General features: G+C 42.0%; 2 protein-coding genes across 2 annotated transcripts; both read left to right on the top strand.

The window, feature by feature from the left end:
- The first annotated feature begins 2,667 nt into the window (after nt 1–2,667).
- Nucleotides 2,668–15,012, top strand: LOC119229302 (lactase/phlorizin hydrolase). The gene is made up of 17 exons (XM_037489568.2): nt 2,668–3,342; nt 3,666–3,736; nt 4,158–4,235; nt 4,322–4,415; nt 7,684–7,771; nt 7,858–8,536; nt 8,628–9,276; nt 9,370–10,920; nt 11,029–11,294; nt 11,404–11,694; nt 11,780–11,978; nt 12,074–12,276; nt 12,403–12,509; nt 12,602–12,733; nt 12,853–13,076; nt 13,569–13,805; nt 13,909–15,012. Exons 1-17 carry the CDS (start codon nt 2,721–2,723, stop codon nt 14,124–14,126), a joined length of 5,709 nt encoding a protein of 1,902 aa, XP_037345465.2. The 5' UTR covers nt 2,668–2,720; the 3' UTR covers nt 14,127–15,012.
- A 1,034-nt stretch (nt 15,013–16,046) lies between these two features.
- LOC119228305 (monocarboxylate transporter 6-like) lies at nt 16,047–20,448 on the top strand. The gene is made up of 4 exons (XM_037487662.2): nt 16,047–16,484; nt 17,553–17,696; nt 18,132–18,944; nt 19,075–20,448. The coding sequence occupies exons 1-4, from the start codon at nt 16,076–16,078 to the stop codon at nt 19,221–19,223; spliced, it is 1,515 nt and encodes a 504-aa protein (XP_037343559.2). The 5' UTR covers nt 16,047–16,075; the 3' UTR covers nt 19,224–20,448.
- Nucleotides 20,449–20,665: the final 217 nt, after the last annotated feature.

A 20,665-nucleotide genomic window follows, 5' to 3' on the forward strand; every position in this document is an offset into this window, starting at 1 on the left:
TCTAGCTTCAGAGCTCAGCCAACCCTCCAATTATATGAATCTCTTATGAGGATCTTCAATACTGTGATGTATAGTGATACTACTTTGATGCAACAAAGAACAAAATGCATGCAAAATACGACAGACCAAGTTGCTCATGTTGAATATACACCCTGTTAAATAGTATGCTCGGATCCATTTTTTAATTCCAGTAGCCCATTTAGTCACGCTTAGCATCGGTTAAATGTCAATATTAAACAATACTGAAACTATATTCTAGGCATAGCATCAACAAGTGTTTACATAGAAAATGATTCACTGGCGCCCTCCAGAGGTCATTCAGGGACGGTGTCAAGTCCTTCTCCTAACCACTCAATCACTTGAATTAGGTTGTAAACCTTTAAAGACAAAACAAAAGTTACCTTTTAAATTAAACATTTCTAATGAATTTTTAAATGGGTTTAAACATCTTATACTTAATGTTTTTTCAAACTCAAAATGAAATATTTTTGCACAAATCCTTTAACACAAAATCAATGAATTTAATGCTGCAATGTGTTTCTTAAAAAACCTACACAGCAGTAAAACATTGCTTGAACATATTAAGCAGCATTTTAAACACCATAAAAGTAAATTAAACATCTCACGACCTTTGGGGTTTTTGGACTGAACCGTCTTCTCTCTGCCGTGTGCTTGTTGTGACTGAATGAGAACCTCCATACCATCACAGGTGCCCTAAATCAGTGACAATGATTGCCAATCATTGATTGGTCAGGTGACAAGCAGCCGGTTTGCTGCTGCTGGTGCACTCTGGGAAGTGTAGTTCTTTGAGGCTAAATCCTGAGATTCAGCTCAACAGACGCAAACCTCACAGGGTTTTATTTATTATGGGAAAATATTGGAAACACAAAAGCAGCAAAGATTACAACATCACATTTAAAAACTCGGTGACACCCCTGGATCTATTACTTTTTTTTGGTATAAAAACAGGTAAATGCACAGACGTGCTCGTCTTGGCCTATTATATTAGCCATTCAATTATTTTATTTTAAAAAAACCAAATCTTTTAAATGTATGTTGAATGTAAAGTCTGAAAAGTTCTTATATTCTAATGTGTCAGTACAACGTTAAATACTGTAGATTTCTGTGGATTGACCCAAAATAGAAGATTAGTTTAATTCACCTTGCAACTAAAAAGGCAGCCAATCATATATCAACATTATGATACATCTGTAACATAATGCACACCCAGATGTGCATTATCTGGACCCGGAAAGGTGGCCAGAAAACCTGCCTGAAGATTTTTTAATTCCCTTCACATTCTCTCTCTCTGGGTTTCAGGAGATGTGCAGCAAAAAATGACACAAAGAAGTGAGGCAAAGGTGACATGAAGTGCAACTTCAGCATCATGAGGGGAAAGCTCCAGACCCAGTAGGTAGACGTCCGGGGCCAGAATAGGGACAGAGGTAAGTGCCGTATATACTCGTATGTGGTCACAGTGGGGGCACTTGTCACTGTTTAAGAGAGAGACGCTCATGGGGGCCGGGGGCCAGGTGATAATGGAGGAGTAGTGAGATGCTGAGGTTTTAGGGATTCAAGGAAAGGTTTGGGTCATGGCTGTTTGCGTAGTCAGCAGTCCGCTGAAAGTTGTCCGTTAATGACCCTGCTGTGAAACCTCTCAGATCAACTCCATCCACAACAAGGGCTGGAAAATAACTGAATGACTCAAAATACAGTATCTACTGAAAAGAAATGTGTAAAGCAAAGCTACCATATCCATAGCCACCTCACAGACCCCTTCTTTCTGCAGAGCTAGGGGGGGGGGGGGTCCCAGTGGTACAGAGGGGAAGGAATTGGTTCTACATATATTAATGTTTTTGTTTTTGTGTAAATCCCCTCTTAAACCACGTTACAAAGTGCTTCAAAACAGTATTAAAAACGCAATCAATGTCATATTGCAAAATGGAGCGATAACTCACTGCTCTATGAGTTGCATTGTTGCCCTTTCAGAATTTCCAAAGGCGTTTAATCTCATGCAAGACTGAAACTGTCACGGTGTGGGTTCACTTCCTGTTTTATTTTGTAGTTTCCCGGCTCACACGTCCCTGGGTTACCTTCACTTCCTGCCCGTGTGTGTTTTCCCTTGTGAGTGTGATTGTTTGCAGTGTCCCTGATTGTTCTCTGCTGTGTCCGATCACCTGCAGCTCCCCAGTGTATTTAAACCAGGTGTGTCCTTACTTCTTTGGGTCGTCTTGTGTTTGTATGGTATTGTCCTCGTTTGCCCCCTAAGGCATTTGGGTATTCAACCTTAAATTATGAAAGTGTGCATTTGAGTGCTGGACTTCTCGTGACACAAACAGCATATATACATATATGGTACATATATGGTGCATTTTTTGTTTTTTTATGTTAATAATTGTTATTTTATGATGATGGTATGAAGATACCAGCCGCACTTGGACTGACATACCAAGTATGTAGGAGATAACAGATAACTTTCCTTTATGTCCTCTCCGCCATCATCACCCGTGCATGGTGTAACACCATATTTCACAGTTGTCGGACATGCATTTCTAACTTGACTTGTATGAGTCCAGAGTCTTGCTGACCATATCACAGATGCAATAAAATGTCATAATTTGCACCACACGGGGGTGATATCCATCTCTTGTGTAACAAGGAGGAAAACAGAGTAGCTTTAAAGCACTTGACAGTCAGTGAGTGCATTCTTTCAAGTCAGAATGAAGCACCCTTTGGGGATTGCGTTTATGTTTGTTTTTTGCATGTGTGGTGGCCGAAGCAGTGAGGTGACCGGAGAAGAGGACTTTATGCTTGTTGGAGGACCTCTGGAAAAACCGCTGGAGAGAAGTTCAGGCAATACGGTGACCAAAACGTTCGACTGTACTCATCCTATACCTGCAGGTTCCAAACAGATCTTTGAGAACCTCAAGAACAGAGGGGTGACCCACTTCAAAGTGCCGCTGTCCTGGGCTCAACTACTACCTACAGGCCTGCCAAGCCGACCCCAGCAGGCTGTGGTTACCTGCTTCCAGACCCTTCTGAGGCAGCTGCGGGAGGTGGGCCTTCAGCCTCTGGTGGTACTTCATGGATCCACAGTGCCAGAGACTCTGAGATCGCAGTATGGAGGCTGGGAGAGTCAGCAGCTAGTCCAGATGTTCCAGTGGTATGCAGAGTTTTCCTTTAAAGAGTTTGGAGCACTGGCAGACGCGTGGGTGACATTGAGTGACTTGGATGGCGTTTGGCATGACGGGCAGCCCGCGGGTGCTCCGGGTCCCCTGCAAAATGTCCTCCAGCTCAACAAGAACATTTACCAGATCTATCACCAACAGTTTCCTGACAAAGGTAATACAGAAGCAAGAGAGGATGAAAAATGGGTTTGATTTAGCTCCTTTTTGTGGGATCGGATATTGTCTTTGAGAAATAACTACTAATAATTACTTTACCAACTAACTGATAAATTGAACCCTTTAACTCATTGTTTATGATACAGAATGCATGTGTTGGTCACCTTATCTCAATAGTCCAGGGGAGATAATGTGAGCGCATATTTATTGCACAGTTGTGTAATGTGTTTATGTTTTGTAAGAATATTTTCAGTAAAAAAGTACCAAAAGGTCCTTAGAATTCATTGTGTTCAGAGTGACTTTATGTGTCCATTTTCCCAGAGAGACGTCTGTCAATTGGACTGAGAGCTAGTGATGCTGCAATTCTTCCCCAGATCAAAGGTTCATCTCCAGTAAGATGAATCTTGTTCCTCTTCCTTTATATAACCAACCTCGGGTGTTACTGCTATTAGGCTCTAAATAAAAACCATTTGGAGAGTAGCAAAACAATATCAAAAGAACTGGTTAGTCTTACTGGTACTGAAAGATTTCTAGTTATTTCTGAATCATTGTATCTTCCCTTTAATGCTTCGTCCATGTCAGGGTCCACAGTGTCAAAAGCAGCAGAGAAAAAGCTAAATGTCAGGATCTCCAGCATCAGCAATGAAGAAAAGGTCATTAAAACACTTTAAAAAGGGTAGCTTAAGTGCTGTGAGACGTTCTGAAACCTAAGGGGAAAACATCACAGATGCCCTTTAAGCTGATAAAAGCGGTCATTAGACACACTTCGTTAGTGGGATAACATACAGAACTGTGTCTCCAATTTCTGAACAGACTGATTTCCTGTCAGTGCACATTGAGTACAACTGTGCCTCCGCATCCAACTTTGCACAAGAGCTGAGCGGCTTGCAGGTAAGCAAACTATTAAAAGGTCCTTCTTTTCAATTTTCATTTCAAATTTTCTTTCCCACTACAGCCGCATGATTGTTATGTTGCAGATGTTGAATGTGGAGCTGCCCATCCTGATATTCGAGGTGACGGTTCACAATTGTCCCGACAGTCAATACCAGCTCCTTGGCACTTTCTTACAAGGTAAATGTCTTTGACAGAACTATATCAAGTTAGGTATATAGTATTGTCCAAAGTTAAAGTTGGTCAGATGAAAAAACACTTTTTTTTGTCCTGTGTTCAATTAGTTTGTGTGGAAAGCATAAAAATACATAGTTATAGCTGTAGTAAATTAAATTGTGCATGAGTTGAAAATCATAATGTGAACCATTCTTCAGTTCACTGACAACAAACAAATCTAGGCCAACCTGTCACAAATTACAACAATCATAAACTTCTACAGTAAGATTAACCATGGGAGTGTTATCAAATGTTATTGTTGTTTTAGTTCTCATTGGTACCGGCAGTGAGAGAGAGAATCACATGCATGATGTAACACTCTTTGTTATTATGTGTCTTAGTATCAATACTTTTTCTAATATAAGTTAATGCATAAATGGTGGTCATGGATGGTTGGATAAAGAATCTAGTTTAAAGAAGTTATATTTGGTGCAGAAACGAATGACCCTTTCAAGATAAAATCCTGATGACTGTAGTGACTTTTAACTTTTTATCTTGAGGTGGAACTAATACTTTGTCCAATGATTTGACTCAACACCATAAACCTTACGACATTCCCTGCATCCTAAGCTGTACTTTGAGTTGAGCTAATTAGCTGTAATATAATATAATTAGGGCCTGGGCCAACTGAAAGTCGGGCAAAGCCCTTTTGTGTTTCGAAGAATTATTATATTTTTCCGCTTTAAACACACTTTTGAGGCCTTTATTGTATTCAAAAACTCTTGAATCTTGGCGTGCTCATCAGAAGTGCAATTCTTTTTGATATTCTCGGGTTTGGGTATGAAAAATGGCTCTCTAGCGCCCCCTGGAATTCCTTCCTCTGGGGAGATTTCACCGATAGACTTAAATTTTTGCACAAAGGTGATATATTTACTAGGGCTGTCAAAAATAGCGCGTTAACGGCGTTAATCAGCTGTTTGTTGTTAATTACGTCAATTTTTTTGACGCATTTCACGCATGCGCAGTGTGACAAATTATTCAGGTCAGTAAAGTGCCTCTTCCTCTAGGGAATGCACTTCATCCTATACAACACATTACTGCCACCTGCAGGCATATGTCAGGACGTCAGGTTCAGCAAGTCGTTTGCGCCAGAGACCCGCACCCCCCCCCTCCCCGTTCTCGCGCAGCAAAACAGAGAAAAAAAGCTCCGCCCAGCAGAGCTTGGCTAAGAGCAGCGCTGAGGTAGAGGACCATCGGAGAGACCCGTAATACTGTTCTGAAACATGCGGAGGAAGGGAAGCCAATGCGATCTAAATCCTCCCAGGTATGGCAATATTTCACACTGAAATGGGGGGTGCTAGCGGATTTCTTTGCAGCGCCAGTCGTTCTAATCGCCGCGCTCAACTTCAAGGTGTAACTTTTATTATTGTTCGGTCTGAAATGGCGCGCCGAGTGACGGGTGGTGCAGCAATATTGTTGTTCGGGTGGAAATCGGGAGAAAGGTCGGTCCGGGAGATTTTCGGGAGGGGCTTTGAAACATCGGGAGGGTTGACATGTCTGGTCATGTCTGGTCATCGCAGCCCTGAACCATCAGGAGCACAAACTCACAGCAGAGTGGGATAAACTGCAGAGGCTCGAGACCCTTCTAGAGCCATGCAGGGAAATCAGTCTGTGACTTATCAAATAACATTGCTTTGATTATTTTCTGAAATGAATTAAAAAATCAAATATCAATAACATGTATTTATGTAAAAAATAATAATGATGATAATAATGATAATTATGTATCTGTGTCCTGTTATTTATCTTTAGTATGCATTTCAGAAAGAAAAAATTGTTAGGATTCAGGTGTGATTAATCATGATTAATCCACTGAAAATTCTGATTAATTTGATTAAAATTTTTAATCATTTGACAGCCCTAATATTTACAAAAAAGTCAATCATGGTATGCAAATGCACCTAAGATTATGCGCCATTTTGAATTTTGAGAAACACGTTTTGCAAACATATCCAGTTATTATAAGCTTTTTGATATCTCATTATTAATCAGTTATGGACCAATTATTTTTCTAAGGGGCGTGGCCTAACAGTTAAAGACCAATAACTTCAAAAGTAATTGGCTTTTCTCTAGGATACGTTCACATTGAGTCCACGAGCATACCCTAATTATTTCCTCAGAAAATTTGAACATTAAGGTCCACTGCAGTCACTCGCTGAACTTTTGCTTGTTTTTTGCATTGTATTTTTGATTCATAAATACACATCTGTGTGGTCAAAAGTTATCAAAATTAAGAGTTTTTGTGCATCTACCTGGGCCTGGCCTGGCATCCATTTTGGTCAATTTTGGTTGATTTTCTTGTAAAATGTTATAACTCCAAGGAACATTTGTATTTCTGGGCTCCTCCCTGGGACTTCATCCCAGCCACTTCAAACTTTGACAAAACAATCCCAAGGCCTTGGTGATTAAAAGTTATTAAAAACCTTGTTTTGTGTTACGCTGTTGAAACCCATCCTTCAAGGTCAAAACGGAGGTGCCTTTGAGGGAATACACTTGGAAAACACATTTACAGTTAAAGATGTAGTTACTTCATATGATTTCAATGCTTCCAAATAGCATTTTGGATTGATAGCGCCCCCTAAACAAATCCATAAAGCAGCCCCAGCAACTGCTTTGATCCAGGTGTGCAGATTTCTCCTCCATATCAGCAGAGTAGGGTTGAAAATAATGAATCAAGTTGGTCGTAATGTCCCACTGTGACCGACATGACTGGACCTCTGTCCACATACTTACTGGAAAGAAGTTATCCACTTGATAAAAGCAGAGATCTGTGCAGTCACTTGACCACCGCTCTGACTCTTCATGAAGCCACGGACATTGTCATATAGCTCTAAATGTTTGTGACTTTGTTCTGTAGAGACACATTCAGTTTGTTCAGTTTGCTAAATATATCTGCCAGACCTCTGCTCAATCAACCAGAAAGGTGTGTACTTAACAAGTTCTGTGCAACAGAAGTTGTGTGATTAGCCCTTGTCTTGTCTTCATACAGCAAATACAGTAACCTAGTGGTAAGCTACTTCTGTTACAAAGCCAGACTGGGATTCGAATCCCACACCTCCTGCTCTATTTTCTCTTATGTTTCCTCTTTTTCTCCTGCATTTCCGGCTATCTACTGCCCTCCGACATGTAAGGGGAGGCGAAGGCCCATTCATTGCTGATTGAGTATTTTTTATCATATTTTTAATAATATTGATCAATAACTCTTTGTCACTTTGTCCTGCATTCATCACAGCCTTAATGAACAAAAATAACCTGAATATTATGGGATGTGACATGATGGATATGTTTGGTAAGCTGGACATGGAGGACGTCTCAACCAGGTAACTTGGTGCCATATACATTTTCACATGTACTGAGAATGCGTGTTTCTTATATTTTTACATTGTTTATGTATTTTTTCCAACAGTCTTGGTATTTCAGACTACAAAAGAATGAAAACATTTTCAAACAGTTATCAGAGTGTGTGGCAGAAGTTTCAGGCCCAGACCGCCACAGAGCGAGACCTTTTCCTCAATGAATCGTTCCCCCCAGGCTTCCAATGGGCTACCTCCAGTGAGTCCTTCAAGGTTGAGGGAGGCTGGTCAGAAGGAGGGAAAGGAGAGACCATTTGGGACCGTTTTGGTCGTGATGGCCTAGCCAATGCAAATCAGACAGCTGATCTAGCTTGTGACAGTTACAACAAGGTGGATTATGATGTCTACCTCCTGCGAGGTCTCCATGTCAACAACTACCAGTTTTCCATCTCTTGGGCACGTATTTTTCCCTCAGGCCACCGGGGAAGCCAATCAGAGAAAGGGCCTCTCTACTATGACAAGCTGATCAACACTCTCATTGAGTCTGACATTCAACCTGTTGTCACCCTCTACCACTGGGATCTGCCTCAGACACTGCAGGACTATGGCGGATGGACCAACGCTTCCATTGTTGAAGCCTTTAAAGACTATGCAGACTTCTGTTTCTCAATGTTTGGAGACAGGGTCAAGACCTGGAACACATTCAGTAGCCCCTGGGTGGTAAGCCATGCTGGCTATGGCACTGGTGATCATCCCCCTGGAGTCAAGGATTATGTGGTTGCTTCCTATCAGGTATGAGAAATGGTCATACAATAATAGAAATATTTACTGTCTCGTCTTTTATTCTCATACATTTACCTAACTATGTATTTTGACCTTGCAGGCCACGCATAATATGATTAAGTCTCATGCTGAGGCTTGGCATATATACAATGACAAGTACAGGAAGGCGCAAGGAGGGAAAGTGGGCATTGCATTGAACTCTGACTGGGCTGAGCCCATGGACCCCTCCAAACCTGAAGACATAGCGGCTGCAGATCGCTACTTGCAGTTCATGCTGGGCTGGTTTGCACATCCTATATTTGTAAATGGAGATTATCCTTCAAGACTTAAGACTCAGATTGAACAGAAAATATATGAGTGTCCTCTCTCTGAACCTGCAAGACTTCCAATTTTCACTGCTGAGGAGAGCCAGAGGATACATGGGACAGCAGACTTCTTGGGATTAAACCACTATACCGCCCGGTTGGTCAACAAAAGTGTTGGTGGCTGCACCCCTGGTCCTTCAGGGGTTGGGGACTTCCAGTCCCATGTGGATCCGTTATGGTCCTCTACAGCTTCTGACTGGATCTATTCTACACCTTGGGGTCTCAGAAGGCTCCTTAACTACATTTCTACAGAATATCTAAATGTTTCCAAAGTGCCAATTTACATCACTGGCAATGGTATGCCTACTGAGCACAGTGGGGACACTCTCAATGACACTGATCGAATAGAGTACACGAAGAGCTACATGAATGAAGCCCTGAAAGGTCAGTAAGGAATTTCTCTGATAGAAAACCTCCTTTTACAAAGCATTCAAAATATTGTCCGCTTTAATGTGTTGATGTTTGTCTATTATTTAGCAATATTGATAGATGGAGTGGATGTTCAGCGTTTCACAGTGCAGTCACTCATGGATGGATTTGAGGGGCCGCAAGGTTACAGCCAAAGATTTGGTCTTCACCAGGTCAACTTTGAAGATCCAGACACACCAAGAACCCCAAAGCAATCTGCATATTTCTACTCTCAAGTTGTCAAGCAAAATGGATTTGGTACACATAAAGGGCATGGTTTTAAAGGATCAGAAATGCAACTCAACCGGCGTCCAAAAGCCTTATCACCCTCTGAGGTTCCCTCTAAATCCAAGGTTATCTGGGAGGAATTTTCAAACCAGTCAGAATTTCAGAGAAAAGTGTACCACTATGGCACTTTCCCTCAAGGCTTCATTTGGGGGGTTTCATCTTCAGCTTACCAGATTGAAGGTGGCTGGAATGCTGATGGGAAGGGGCCCAGCGTCTGGGATACATTCACCCAAAAACCAGGCAGTATCCCTGCAAATGCCAATGGAGATGTGGCCTGTGACAGCTACCACAGACTCGAAGAGGATTTATACATGCTGCGAGCTCTAAGGGTGAAGTCATACAAATTCTCTTTGTCCTGGTCTAGGATCTTTCCAGATGGCCGGCTTACCTCCCTGAACCAGAACGGTGTTGACTACTACAACAGATTGATTGATGGCCTCTTAGCATATAACATCACTCCCATGGTGACTCTCTATCACTGGGACCTTCCGCAAGCTTTGCAAGTCCTTGGTGGCTGGGAAGATGTAGAGATGATTAATATTTTTAATGACTTTAGTGACTTCTGCTTTGCCACGTTTGGAGACAGAGTAAAATTTTGGATGACCTTCAACCAGCCCCACACAATTGCATGGTTGGGATATGGACTTGGACAGATCCCACCAAATGTTAAGAATCCAGGAATTGCACCATACAGAGTTGCACACAACCTTATAAAGGCACACGCCAAAGTTTACCACACATATGACGATAAGTATCGCAAATCCCAAAGTGGTCTAGTCTCCATAGCCCTCAATGCTGATTGGATTGAGCCTAAAGATGTCCATGTTCCCCGTGAGGTGGAGGCCGCTGACCGCGCTCTGCAGTTTCAACTAGGTTGGTTTGCACACCCAATTTTCAAGAATGGTGACTATCCAGATGCAATGAAGTGGCAAGTTGGAAACAAAAGTGAACTCCAAGGCCTGTCAGAGACAAGACTACCTGTATTCTCTGACGAAGAAAAGACCTCCATCAAAGGAACTGCTGATATGTTCTGTGTAAATCACTACACTACAAAGATAGTACGACATGTTACTGCTCGACTTACCCCTCCATCCTATGAATATGACCGGGACTTGTCAGAAGCAGATGAAACGGGTTCACCAACTACAGCCATCAGTAATCAGAGAGCTGTAGCATGGGGCTTGAGAAGATTCCTCAACTGGATCAAAGAGGAGTATGGAGATCCAGAGATTTACATTACTGAGAATGGAGTAGCTACAGAATCAAAGACAACGTGGGAAGACTCTGCAAGAGTATTTTACTTCAAAACCTACATTGATGAAGCTCTCAAAGGTACAATGATAAATACATTAGTCCTTTCGCCAAGATAAATGATATGATTATCATGACTGTTCACATTTGTATTCTTAATTATTTGTGTGTCTATGTTTTATTGAACAGCGCATGACCTTGACGGTGTGAAGATCAAAGGATACATAACATCGCTAATGGATTCTTTTGAGTGGCTTAATGGGTACAAAGTTGGATTTGGGCTGCACCATGTGGACTTCACTAACCCAAACCGGCCACGGACTCCAAAGTACTCAGCCCATTTCTACTTCCAAGTTATAAAGGACAATGGTTTCCCTACACCAGATGATGAAAAGCTGATTTATGGACATTTCCAAAAGGATTTCATTTGGAGTACTGCTACGGCATCATACCAGGTATATTTGTTATAAAGCCCCTTCATTAAAACTCGATTAGGGATTTGCAGATATATTCCTTTCACTACTCTGTCCTAATTAAATCTGTTTTGGCATGTCTTATCTCAAGATTGAAGGAGGATGGAGAGCAGATGGAAAAGGTCTTAGCATCTGGGACAAGTTTGCTCACACGCCTCTTCGAGTGTTCAATGATGACAATGGTGACATAGCCTGCAACAGTTACAATAAAGTAGAAGAGGATGTTGCTATATTGAAGCAACTTCGGGTGACCCATTATCGCTTCTCCATATCCTGGCCAAGGGTTCTTCCTGATGGCACCACAAAGCACATCAATGAGGCTGGACTGAACTACTACCACAGACTGGTAGATGCGCTACTTGCTGCAAACATCCAACCTCATGTATGTGTACATTTGGCCTCTTATAAAATTGCAATGGTTGGTTGATTTTTTTTTTTTTAAACATTGCTTTTCTTTTTTTCGTCAGATTACTCTCTACCACTGGGACCTCCCACAAGCTTTGCAAGACATTGGGGGCTGGGAAAATGAGACTATTATTGGTAAATACAGGGATTACGCTGACCTCATCTTCAGCCGTCTTGGCCCTAAAGTGAAATTTTGGATCACCATTAACGAGCCATACAATATAGCCAATGTGGGTCATGGCTACGGGGCAGCAGCACCAGGTATGCTTTTACTTGATGTATTAAATGGTCATGGAGAGTATGTGATACACCTAAAGAAACAAAAAATAGGACTGTTGATCCTTGTCTGTGTGTAGGAATAAGTTTTCGACCAGGCACTCTGCCCTACATTGTGGGTCACACACTCCTCAAAGCACACGCTGAGGCCTGGCATCTCTACAATGAGAAGTACCGAGCCAAACAGAAGGGAATTATCTCCATCACCATCAACTCTGACTGGTCAGAGCCCAGAAATCCCTATAAGCAAGAGGACATTGATGCTGCAAGACGTGTGGTGCAGGTACATCAAAGAATAAGCAGGGATATGCTTGGTCTTATTGGTACTGTTTGCTGATTGTTCTTTTCATGCTCATACCCTTCATATTTGACAATAGACATGTAAGGTCTGTTGTGTGTCCTTGTGTAGTTCTACATTGGCTGGTTTGCCCATCCCGTCTTTAACGGAGATTACAGCAACATGATGAAGACAATCATTCGAGAGAGAAGCCTCGCTGCTGGTCTGCTAAAATCTCGGTAAAAAACAACATTGAAGCAGAAAGATTATTCATGGGAATAACTTTTAAATCCAATAGGTACATTCATTTATTTTATTACAATCTCTCCAGGCTGCCTGAGTTCACGCCAGATGAGATTAAGAGGATTAAGGGCACCTATGATTATTTTGGGTTCAACCATTACACCACTGTTCTGGCGTTCCCTGTGAACTATGGAAACCTTCAGCACTATGATGCTGATAGGTAAGCGAGTAGAACCATAACCGGAACCAAGTGGGAGAAGCAAGTCCCACACAATCACACATGGAAGATAAAAGTTATTTTTGTGAAAAAAAAACCTTTCACTTGTTTTATCTTCCTAGAGGGGCAGGAACGATTGCTGATCGTACCTGGCTGGATTCTGGCTCATCTTGGTTGAAGGTCTCACCGTTTGGATTTCGAAGGATATTGAACTTTATTAAGAAGGAGTATGGAAATCCACCTATTATCATCACAGAAAACGGCATGTCAGAGCGAGGGCCGATCAACCTTAACGATATTCATCGGAGCTACTACTATGAAAAGTACATCAACCAGCTGCTGAAAGGTATCCAACCACATTCCCATTTGACATCTTTAAAGAGCAGTGATGAGGTTGGTGGCTGGAGAGGCACTGATGTCTTTGGTCAGGTCCGATTGAGACGAGTCTGTGTGCTCACACACGCCCCCTTCAGGGAGATGGACGTACTGGCTCAGTCTCCAGCAGTGAAGAGCAGGAAGAGGGGCTGATAGTCCATCTGCCTCCTCACCGCTTATTTACTGCGGCATTATGTCAGATTAACAAGACTAACATACGTGAAATACAGGACCCAGGCTATGGAGTGTGAGGACATGTGATATAACTGTACAGACATTACATTGGTGACATATAGAAACATTTTCTCATGCTGACATGCCTCCCCTATGTCATCAGAAACTATTCAAGTGTAATTGATCAAAGCATTCTTGCTGTTTCACAGAATAATGGTAATATTGAAGCCCAGACACTGAATATCTTGCTGTATCTGCCTTCCTAAACATGTTTATTTTCTCCTCCTAGCTTATCTGCTTGATAACGTGGATATCCGGGGTTACACAGCTTGGTCCCTGATGGACAACCTAGAGTGGGCTACTGGCTTTTCAGAAAGATTTGGCCTGTTCTATGTCAATTTCTCAGACCCTAAATTGCCTCGTGTGGCCAAGACTTCTGTGACCCTCTACTCCACCATCATCAACTGCAACGGATTCCCAGACCCCGCCTTGGGACCCCATGAGTGTTCCAGTAAAGTGCCTGAAGGTAAATTAATGCATCGAATCAACCATTCATTTTAAAGATCGTTGACAAAAATAGTTTATAAAGATGGAAAAGATAATCATAAATCATACTGTCTTTTCTACAGCAACGAGTGCACCTATCACACCTGCTCCCTCTAACAACTCTGTGAACTTCCTGGGAATGAAGCTGTCCACCAATGATGCCGAGATCGGACTTACAACCACGTTTGCTCTCCTAATTGCTGCAGCGGTTGGAGCTATTTGTACATCTTTTTTTTTGTTTAAGGCAAAGAAACATTCCAAGGAAAAACCTGATAATGGATTTATGGAATCAAAGTTCTGATAGAAAGAATGCAGAGTTGTAACCCGCCTGCATAGAATTATTGTATATGATTGATATGATTTCAGCCATTGCAAGATGTACAAGTCCTTATTTACTTTATTCAACAGAATTTTATTTTTCCTTTCATTCAGTGCATGCATTTAAAATTGTTATTGCTCAGGTTTTAGATTACAATCAAAAATTGCTCATGATCCATGTTATTTACTGCTGAATTCCGTGTCGATGTATTGTGAAAATAGTTTTTTTGCACCACAAACACATGGTTGTGGTGGGCTGAAGTTGGCCATCTGTTCTGTTCTTCAATGAAGCGTAGCAAATCATTTGAAAAGTCAACTCTGGATTAATATTTGGAAGCTGCAAACTAAATTTAGATTGTCTCATAAACTCTATTGATGTGACTCCAGAGACGGTTACAAACAAACTGCAGAGATCAGCTATTGCCTTGTTTAACTTGTTTTAAATGGGGACATTAATGCTACAATGATCGTTGTGGATTATCTGGAAAACTGTTCCAGAAACTGTCAATTCATTTATGTTTTATTGTAGGGCTAAATGTGATTTGAATGTATTTTATTTTAAATACAATATTAATCTAATGTTTGTGTTCTATAAAAGTGCAGCTCCTGATATAGTGTATAACTTGCTTTTGTGATACAATTATTGTTAATGCTGGCAGAACGGCATAATCCATATTAATTCATAATTCCAAGATAAATTAATAAATAGTTGTGTCTTATATTCTCTGAATGATGGTCAAAATGAGAACTTAGATATTTGAAGCTTTGAGTGAAGACAATAAACCCTTCAGGAACTAATATGTAATTCCCCATCATTGGTGTGGTAAAGCGTTCTAAAATAATAAAATAACGAGCCCCAAGTCATTCTGCATTCTGAGCCCTAGTATGAGGATTCATTATTTGACAATTATTTGGAAGATCTGCCCACAACTGATCTCAGGCCCCAAGAGCAGTTTGCATTTTTAAACAACCAATTGTTTTATTTTAAATGATTGCATGAAATATTAAACCATTGGTACTTTGGTCCGAGCCGCGTAGCCCTCCCTCAACCGTAGCGGCGTTTTTTGAAAAGATGAGAGTCCGGTCTATTTCTTGACCTCTATGGAAAAGGTGTTGGGGTCAAGCAAAGATGGTTAGGAGAATTCATGACGATGTGGGAAAAGAAAACCGTGGTGTTTAGGGAATCCGACTAATCTTTCACTAAGCTACGTAACTATGACGTAACGGGATGCATGTTAGTGACGTCAGTCTGCAGCAGCACAACTACAATTTCTTCCCAATTGGACCACTAAGAAGCACATCTTAGATGCCTTTGTCCATGTGTTGTTAAGTGCTGCGTTGTGCAGACAACAACCACGTTCAAAGCATTCATTTATTAATTAAGGTTGCAATATAAATGAGTTACGCTAACGGTTACTTTTGTGATTCTTATTTCTCATGAATGGCCGAATGATACGTATTTAAATATGCTGCCACATGGATTCATGGGACGGAATTACCTCTTGTCCCTTAGTAAAGGATGGACTGGTGGTTCTATGCTGAAGCATTAGCATTAGAGAATACGAACCGCTTACTTCGTGGCGGGTCATTTCACTCAGAGATCTTCCTAAGCAATCGCTCCCTGTCTCTCCTAACCTGACCACATGAATATTACATCTTTGACCTTAAGTGTAACTAATGGCCAATATCACACTAGTTTTACACAACCCATTTCAACAGTGAGGCTGTGTAAAGCTTGTGTTGCTTAAATACCGAAGGAATGGGTGTAGCAGGATGGACAGCTGAGAGTGATTGATCTAACCAGATGGGTGATGGGCCTAACAGGTGCAGTGAATGAGTTGATTAGGTGAGTGAGAGTCAGTGGGCGGGGAGATGGGAAGCTGATTTGTGACACTAACTACTTCTAGCGGACTCCTGTATCGTCCTTGAAGGATGCCGTCAGAGGAGGTCACAACAGGCCGTGCAGACCCGACCCACGAGCCTCTCCTGAGCTGCACGGCAGAGATGACTCCGGTTAATGAAATCAGCGGGACGAGAGACTCCTCCGCCCGCTCGGAGCTCTTTGCGGCCCTCCACCCAGACGACGCCATTGAGACCATCGGCGAAGACAACGTCTCCGGCACCGAGGAAAGTTTGCAGCCAGCTGAAGAGCTCCCTGAAGACGTGAATCCAGTTTGGGCATGGGTGGTGGTGTTCGCCACCCTCGTGGTCAAGGCTCTGACCATGGCGTTCCCATCCTGCGTGGGACTCTTCTACACCGACCTGCAGAAAGAGTTTAATGCGTCGAACAGCGAGGTCTCCTGGATTCCCGCAATCATTAGGGGGTTGCGTCACGCGGCAGGTAAGAGCAATTACTGCGTGCTAATGCGTCTCCTCTGTATTCTGTCAATGTGTCACTGACTACTGTACAAACCATTTACCCAAGTCTTTCACAGTGTGACGCTTTGGTGAGCCTTGGCTGCTTCCTAACTTTGGGGTAACTTTAGTTTCTACCTGGTGCTGTTGTTTAAAGAGTATCTGTATGTCACGGTTTCTTTAAAGATTATTCCATGACAAACCATCTCCTTGTTGAGCTGTTGATACTACTACAGCGTAGCGTTTCCAACACTTTTGTGCCATGATGATACGATCCCGTGAGGGGGTTCCTATGCTGTGTATAGTGGCAAATGTTAGCAAACAAGTACATGGGGAGAATAGGGTTGCTTGTCTTCAACCAATCGGATGTTCAGTTTGATATGGAGAATTCTTGGTGCCAGCAGCACCCGAGGGAGCCTCTTAAGTACGTCTGCATCAAGGCGCAGCACTAACCGTGGTGGACCAGATCTTTGTACTTAATCTGAGATAAAGTTCAAATTTGTCTGTAAGCTGCCTTTGTTTTGTACATCTGCCGTTAGTTTTATTTATTGTGTTTTTTTTAATATAGTGAATATTCTTTCCTCTGATGAAATATTTAAATTGTCCATGCTCATGCAGTGTTATAATGCTGCATTTTATTGTAAATAAATTTGACCAGTTATATTGATTTGACTATATATACATTGTCCCTTTTAATTCATTACATGAGTCAAGCCTCATGTAACATTTTATTTCACTTTAAATGGTACAGACGGTACAAAACAACTATTGCATCATAATGAAGTACTCTAGTACTGGCACCGAAGACAAAGGTTGAAAACTCCCGGGCCGCCACTGACTCAAACGTCTCTTTACATTGTAACGTTCTAGCAGCTTGTTTAAAGTGTGACATACTGTCAATCACAAGGGTCTAGCTCACCTGCCATGCATGCCTTTCTGCTTGAATTCCTAACTGCTACTGGATCAAGACGACCGCCTCTGTGAGCCCTTGTGCTTTTTTTTTTTTCTCCTCCAGTGCGTATTAATAAAGAAGGGCATTGCATTTGATCCACAGGTCCCTTTTGTAGCCTGCTGATGGAGAGATTAGGCAGCCGGACAACAGTGATGTTGGGCGGTGTCCTCAGTGGGCTGGGATTGGCTGCCGCTTCATTGACCCAGTCCATCGGGCAGCTCTACATAACCGCCGGCGTTCTTACAGGTCGGCAAACCTTTATTGTCCCATTGTTCACCACCAGGTGCCCTGTATGCTGCCACAATTCAATGACTGCGGCGTGACAAAACTAATAAACTTGAACGGTTATTGGTAATTTTTACATGTTTACAAATGTTGATGGCTGAATTGTATGCGCTTCAGATTATTGAAGAAGAAAAGTACGATGACTAACTCAATGTATTGGAGTTCAAGCAAGGTTTCCTCTCTGAAGTATCGCGACTCCTCAGATGTTTTTATTATAATGTGATGCTAAACGGTGAATGTTACAGAACGGTCTTCGCGTACTGTACAAATGAGTTGGCATTGGGAGCTTCTGGTTTCCTCCATTAGTGGAGCTTAAGTAAAGCACTGTTCTCTCTGTGCACCTACTGTGATGTTTTAATACAGGCTAGCGCTCTGATGTGACCTTTCACCTTTCAGGACTCGGGTTCTGCTTCAGCCTCCAGCCGTCCGTGGCCATCATTGGGCACTACTTTGTGCGCCGACGCGCCTTTGCCAACGCCATATCCTCCATGGGCATGGGATTGGGAATGTTGTGTCTGCCCCACCTGGTGACCTACCTCCGCATCGAGTTTGGCTGGAGAGGAAGCTGCCTCATCCTGGGCTCCGTCGTGCTGAACATCTGTGTGTGTGGCGCAGTGATGAGGCCGACCGGGGCCCGGGGCGCGCCTCTGCTAAAGCGGCAGACCGAGGAAGCGAGCGACACGCCGGGGAGGTTGCCGATGTGGCGCCGCGTGGCGTCCTCTGTGAGCAAACGCATGGCCTTTGATCAGATGCTCCAGAACTCTCGCTACTGCGTGTACGTCTGCGGGGTCACCTGGCTGATTCTCGGCTTTGGAGTGCCCATTTTTTACTTGTACCCTTACGCCAAAGCCCTCGGCATGGCGCCAAGCAAGGCCACCGATGTGCTCACCTGCCTGGCCGTGGTGAACGTTTTGACTCGGCCACTGTTCGGCCTCGTCTACAACAAGTCCTGGATTAAGGAGCGACACATTGGTTTCTTCTCTTGCGCACTGCTGCTCAACGGGCTCAGCAACGGTCTCTGCTGCTTCGGGCCCAGCTTTCCTCTCCTGATGGTGTATGCGGCCATCCAAGGTCTCTCCATGAGCGTGGTGGGCTCCCTGATGATCACCATCCTCATGAACTTTGTAGAGATGAGGCGCTTGAGCTCGGCGTTGGGCCTGTTCAACATGATGAAGAGCGTCCCGCTGTTCATCGGGCCTCCACTGGCAGGTAACGTAGGATGCGCTCGCAGTGGAGATGGTGCAGATATAATTTCCTCATAGCGTGTTTTACTCAATACCTACAAAGTAATATTGACACTACAAAACAGATTGCTCTAATAGGCTTCTTGTTGTTGTAGGAGTCCTGGTCGACGTGACTGGCGACTACTCGTACGTCTTCGCTGTCTGCGGTGCTGTTGTGGCCTCCTCCGGCGTCTTCCTCATGGTGGCCTTCCATTGGCTGGACTCGAGGGCATCGGTGGCCTCGAGTCCAGCCAGCAGCGACTAGATGTTTAATGTCATCAGTCTGTTGTTCACAAAGAGAAGTTACACACGTGCTCCTTTGTTGAAGAAACGGTATTTTATGGTGCGTTTATAGATGGTGAAAAAAAGCATGGATCGATGGGATTTATTTTATAAGAGGCTAAAATAAACATCAGTTTTAATATTCCTCCTTTTTAATATATAGTGTGCAAACTATCTGAAGTGGAAACGTATTTTCAATGTTTCTTTGGGAACATTGAACGCTGCACATTGGTTGGGTTAGATCTTTGAATCTGTTTTCACTATACAGGGAGAATAGACATACTTTAAAGGCTGGGTTTTTAAGTGTTTTAAAAAAGAAAAAAAATGTAACTAGTATATTTACAATCACAAGATGGATACTTTTCAGGAGGAAGGAAGCTGATGATTATAGCAGCGCAGAGTAGTTTTGTAACACAAACTTCTCTTCACACCAATCAGGTTTTATGCGATAGCCTTATTTTCACATCAGACACTTGTAGTATAATCTACAATTTTTGGGTATAAACTTTAAAGTGGGTGCAATGACATTAGTCATTTTCAGGGGGGTTTGCTTGCTTTGGGCCCAATTGCACATTTTTCCAACTTTTTATTTGTATTTTAAAGTCTTTATGCGTCGTAGTCGGCTTGTTTTATTTAAGTGAATTTAATCATTTAACATGTTGAACCATTGAAGAAATGCATCAATACTTGCAGTACACTATACATTTTATAGTGTACTATATTACATTTTATTCAGATAATATATTTATTCAGATATGTCTATGTATATCTCAATTAAAGTAACGCTATAGGAGATAAGAAATGCAAAGAGTGGCATTTAAATGCAGTACCCACTGTGCATGGTCCATTTTAGAATTAATATATTACTAGAAGTATTGATGCAGATTTCCATCACTAATGGTTTTAAATTAATTTATCCTTTTAATTAATGTTGAATCATAAGTCTAGTTCTTAAGTACTATTCCTACCAGTCAGATGACATTGTCTTCACCTCCAGCGGTTTTATTTAAATTTTATTGTATCATGTTTTACTCCAGCAACACACTAGTTTTAATTTGCTTTAAACAAATACTTTGACAGTGAAAGATTTCTATTTGTCTGTGATGCTTTTCTTTTTTTAACAGCTGAGGATATGTAAACTGGTTGATGGAAATTGTACTTTGATTTTTATTTTACGTAAAGTGATGGAATAAAATAAGGTGAAAATATTTAATGTTTCTGGAGCTTTTACTTGACAAATCTCTCAGTCTACACACACAGACAATGTACATTTAACATTATTTTCTAGCTGAGAGGAGGAATGTTTATATTTTAATAAAATATGCCATCCTCAGCCTTATTTAGCAGATGTCAAATTTGACTCTTCAAATGCAATTAAAAAACTAGACCCATGCATTGTGTAAAGATACTAATTGATCTTTTTTT

Source organism: Pungitius pungitius, chromosome 10 (assembly GCF_949316345.1).
Source record: "Pungitius pungitius chromosome 10, fPunPun2.1, whole genome shotgun sequence".
NCBI classification, from domain to species: Eukaryota; Metazoa; Chordata; class Actinopteri; order Perciformes; family Gasterosteidae; genus Pungitius; species Pungitius pungitius.

What these genes read in the sequence shown, in the direction of transcription:
- LOC119228305 (XM_037487662.2), top strand. Translation starts at nt 16,076, where the DNA reads ATGCCGTCAGAGGAGGTCACAACAGGCCGTGCAGACCCGACCCACGAG. An exon ending in GGGGTTGCGTCACGCGGCAG is followed by an intron (nt 16,485 to 17,552) that starts GTAAGAGCAATT and finishes TTTGATCCACAG; the next exon opens with GTCCCTTTTGTAGCCTGCTG. An exon ending in CATCGGGCCTCCACTGGCAG is followed by an intron (nt 18,945 to 19,074) that starts GTAACGTAGGAT and finishes TTGTTGTTGTAG; the next exon opens with GAGTCCTGGTCGACGTGACT.
- LOC119229302 (XM_037489568.2), top strand. Translation starts at nt 2,721, where the DNA reads ATGAAGCACCCTTTGGGGATTGCGTTTATGTTTGTTTTTTGCATGTGT. An exon ending in CCAACAGTTTCCTGACAAAG is followed by an intron (nt 3,343 to 3,665) that starts GTAATACAGAAG and finishes CCATTTTCCCAG; the next exon opens with AGAGACGTCTGTCAATTGGA. An exon ending in TTCCAGTAAAGTGCCTGAAG is followed by an intron (nt 13,806 to 13,908) that starts GTAAATTAATGC and finishes TCTTTTCTACAG; the next exon opens with CAACGAGTGCACCTATCACA.